Source organism: Egretta garzetta, unplaced genomic scaffold, assembly GCF_000687185.1.
Source record: "Egretta garzetta isolate BGI_Z169 unplaced genomic scaffold, ASM68718v1 scaffold81, whole genome shotgun sequence".
In the NCBI taxonomy this organism is placed as follows: domain Eukaryota; kingdom Metazoa; phylum Chordata; class Aves; order Pelecaniformes; family Ardeidae; genus Egretta; species Egretta garzetta.
This window is the reverse complement of record NW_009258671.1, coordinates 9,464,409-9,468,812: the sequence shown is the minus strand read 5'-3', so window position 1 is coordinate 9,468,812 and position 4,404 is coordinate 9,464,409. Positions and strand designations below refer to the sequence as shown.

At 40.8% G+C, this 4,404-nt stretch overlaps 1 protein-coding gene across 1 annotated transcript in view; it reads left to right on the top strand.

Annotated features, from left to right (window-relative positions):
- CDPF1 (cysteine rich DPF motif domain containing 1) overlaps positions 1-4,404 on the top strand; it is a 9,301-nt gene extending 4,897 nt beyond the window's left edge. The window contains exon 3 of the mRNA XM_009648791.2: positions 3,500-4,404. Coding sequence (XP_009647086.1) covers positions 3,500-3,649 — 150 coding nt within the window. The 3' untranslated portion in view covers positions 3,650-4,404. The remainder of the gene's footprint in view (positions 1-3,499) is intronic.

Below are 4,404 nucleotides of genomic sequence, written 5' to 3'. Positions count from 1 at the left end.
GAGAAGTAAAAACTCATCCAAGGCAGTAGAGAGAGCCAAAGTTAGGATAATATCTCTGTGGATTGGTTTTGGTTCCTGCTTGTGCTTGACCCAAGCAGATCAACTCAGCCCCATGCTGAGTGTTTCCATAATGTTGTAAGAATTGAAGCTGAAGAAAATCATGCTTTCTTGGGCTTCTTTGGCAAAGAAGCTGGACCAATTTGATGGAAAGTTTTCAGTGACAGGTTGCTTTCATTTTTATGTTAATTCAAAATAGTACTAAACTAACTCTGGCAAATAGTACTAAACTAAATGTGGCAAAATTAAGAATTTTCTGACCTTAGATTTGGCAAAGGGACTGGATTTAATTTGCTGGCTTTTGTATATAAGGAGGCTTGGATACAGAGCAGACTTTAGGCTTTTCATGAGACAAACCATGCTAGCTGAAGTGTCTTTCCTTACACTTACTGTGCCAACAAAAGCCAAGACTTAGCAACTATTCTCATAAAATCACTTCTTGAGATACTCTCTTAAGTCTCACTCAGTTTACTACAGTCAGCTTGCAGCGTACCTCACCCTATTGAACCAATCTTTAGCACAGTGTATTTATTGGTAAGTGCCATTACTTCCGGTCCAACCGGAAATAATTCTAATAATTATCTGTAATGTCTTAAAACATGTCAAAACCCCCAAAAAAGGAAGATAATAAAAATGCTTTTAAAAGTCCTTAGGAAGGTCGAGTGCCTTTCTTCCTGTTTCCCTTTCAGAAAAGGGGAAAGGAAGTTATGTAACCTGACCATATTAGTAATTTAAAACAGTTACTTCTTTTTTATTGCAAGACTTACTGAAGTCTTTCTAAAGAGGTGGGTTTTGGAGAAGAAAGGAGGAGAGGGAGCAAGTTTCATTCCTTATAGTCACCTTCTGCTGAGGTGAGCAAAACGCTGACCTTGGATATGATTGGAGGTATGAAGTGATAAACGTAATGCTACAGCTACTTTCCACTCAACTTCCAGTCATGCGGGGTCAATCCTGGACACGGTTTGGCAGAACCTTTCTTTTACATAGAGTTTCCTTTACAAGTGTGGTAAAGATACTATCCCTGTATATATTACTTTCAGACATGATCCATGTCAAAACAGAAATAAACCCTGGCAGCATGCTTTGGCAGCTCAGTTTTGCCCGAATTGGACTGGTAAGTTTGAAATTGAAATGGCCCGCTCCTGCCTTGGTCATGGAAGGGGTGAAACGTATTGAAGAATTATCCGATTAAACACAGAACCCTATCAGGGTAATGGTCAAAGAAGGGCTTGACTATACATAATAAGTGTAATTCACAGGGCTTTAAAACAACAGCTAGGCTGAATAATCCCACGACTGAGAGAGGAGGACTAAGGGTATGTGGACCCAGCACCCAGTTCATACTCATGATTTGCCTAAGGCCCATTGGCCAAAATCGGCAGAAGTTGGCAACTCATTTCAGCTGAAAGAATGCAAGTTGAGGACCTGTCTATCTGTGAGGAGCTGCGTCTTAAGATCCGAGTTCCCCAGCTTCAGAACGGGGGAAAAGCCTCTCCCCTCCTTTGCCATTGCCCAGTGGTGCAGCGTCCATCGCTGTGGAGCCCTGAACTTAACCTGGAGGCAGGGGCAGGGGGGGGAGCTGTGTGCCATTTCGCAATACAAACAAGAATAGCAGGGCCAACTTAAACGCTAATCTTCCCTTTTTAATTGGCAGCTTAAAGTATTAAGGATACCAGGAGACAAAAAACAATAGGCTCCAGAGGTTGTGCAACTGAAATCCAGTTTCAGGGCTTTTCAGAGACCGAGGCCTCACACTAGCTCTGAATACGAAGGCGCCTGGCAGTCAGTGCAGAAAAGGACAATAGATGAAGAGAAGCTGTTCCTCGGGCTTGAAAGTCGCACAGAAGCAGGCTGATTGTGATTTTGATATAATCATCTGCTGAATCTACTGCTGAAGTCCAGAGAGCGACATGGGAAACAAAAGCAGGAACAGAAACACAGAAATATCCAAGCCAAGTCCCCAGAGAAAAGCCAGCCGCAAATGACCATGGCAAGAGGAAAGCTTTCTTTGCTATTTAGGTAAAACACATGGAATCCATTACTCCCCAAAAGATGTCCTGATTCATCTAAACTGATGTCTTTATTCATGCTTAAATCCCCAAGAATAATCCATCAGCAACACCAGCTCCAGCTTACCCATTAAATCCTATTTGGAATTTAGTGATCAGCACGCCAAGAGAACCATGGACTTCAGTCTCACCGCAGGGCAAAGGAATAATAAATACATTAAGAAGCTTCTCTTCCAGTTGTCCAAACTCTGTACTGCAAATAGATTAAAATACTCCCATCAGGTTTGCTTCTTCCTTTTCAATAACTAACATCTGGTTAGAGCTGACTCGTTGAAAAATAACTATTGGGTCTGTAACACTCGCTAACCAAACCAACTGTGACCGAAGCATGTCAGATCATGGTATCATTCCATTTCAAGGGCAGGGAAAATACCTTCTTCGTGCACAACAGCTTTTATACTTTGCCATCAAGACTTCAGAGAAGAGACATCAGCTTGAGCTTTAGTACCATGTACGTTTCTAGTTTTTAATCAGTGAGTACATTTATTCATGGTGAAGGTGGGTAGCAGATGAAACCTCAGTTGAGTTGTCTCAGCCAAATTAAATACATTTAGATATTCTGGTTATTGGACACCTCTGTGATATTGATATAATAATTATACTTGTTAGTATTCTGCTAGGGCAATACAAGCACACAAATAGAAAAAGAGTAGGGTTTTTTGGCGAGCTACGAAAAAGATGCAGCTGAAGTATGTGAGAGCCTACAGCCCCTGGCCTCTGTTCTTTGTACTTGTGTTGGCCTTTAGGCCGTTTTTGTGGAGATTGGCAAGGAAGAGCTTTATGACACTTCAGGTCTCACGTACCAGTGCAGGAACATTCAAGATCCTCCCAGGAGGGAGAAATCTTCATAAGCTAAGATTTAGCTGCAGAGGAAAACTTCGCTTTTTAGGTAAAACCCATGGAATCCATTACTTCCAGAAAAATGTCCTGATCCATCTGTACTGATGCCTTTATTCATGTGTAACTCTCCAAGAATAATCCATCAGCAACACCAGCTCCAGCCTACCCATTAAATCCTGTTTGGAATTTAGTGATCACGCCAGAAAAAACATGAATGATGTTTGAAGGACAAGCCAGTTGTAAGGAAATGTGTCACTATTCTCCGTAGCAGTGAGCTGATGAAGGTCACTCCTTTAAAAGGAGCAACATAATTTGGTTGGTGATTGTTACACACCCAGTTTTTGTTTTTCACCCAGTCAGCTCTAACCGGATGTTAGAATTATTGAATAGGAAGAAGCAAAATTGCTGGAATATTTCAACCTAGAAGAATAATTTAATTTAGAAGGATTCTAAATCTGAATGGGGTTTAATGAGACTGGAAGTTAAGCAGTTCCATTTTGTGTATCCTGCTAATAATGTTATTTTCTTTACAGGAATGTAGTCTGTTTTACTCCAAAAGGTTCTGCCTCCCCTGTGTGAATGAAAACCTAAAGGCCTTTCCTTTGGAAATACAAGAAGATATGGATAAAAGGAAGCCCCAACAAAAATCCCTCCCCTGTAAAAAAACGGATACACGAACATAAATACTGAAGGACTAAGAGAGACCATTCCGTGGCTGGGGTTTCTCCTCTTTCCTTTTGGAGACTATCGTGTTGCTCCTTTTAAAGAAGTGACCTTCATCAGCTCGCTACTACAGAACACAGTAACACATTTCTTTACACTTGGCTTGGCTTCAAACATCATCACGCAGCGATTGCCGTGCCAGCAAGTATGGCCTTAAGGTGTTGAAGAGCCAGAAAGAAAGGCAGACAAGCCTGTTGTCACCACGTAAAACGCATGTAGTAAAAAACCTAAACAGCGTATAGCATAGGAACCGTGTCCAAATATTCACATTTGTTATTTTACTGTTCAGTGTTGTTCTTGACACTCCTACAGTGTTATGAAAATCCAAGACAGATTTATCTGGCTTAATTCAGTATACATCCAAGAAAGTCAGTATGCACCAATTGTTAACTTGACAGTGCTGTCCTGATAAGATTGCAGTAGGCAAGGAATTCAAAGCTTTAAGTCTGAAATAAAACTGTTATGCAAAAATGTCACAGGTACCCATAGAAATAGCTAGATTCTTCAAGATTATAATCTCAATGCTATCACAGCATTAAGACTGATGAAAGTAGGTGCTCTTATAATAAAAGATAACTTACAAGTCACTTGTGCTTGCAGTCACTTTCCCCTCCACCTTCCAGTCCAAATCAATATAGCAATAGGAGAGGACCTTTAATAGGTCCAGTTTATGCTTTACAAGTAAAGAGGACTTCCTTTTCACTTTCACATCAGT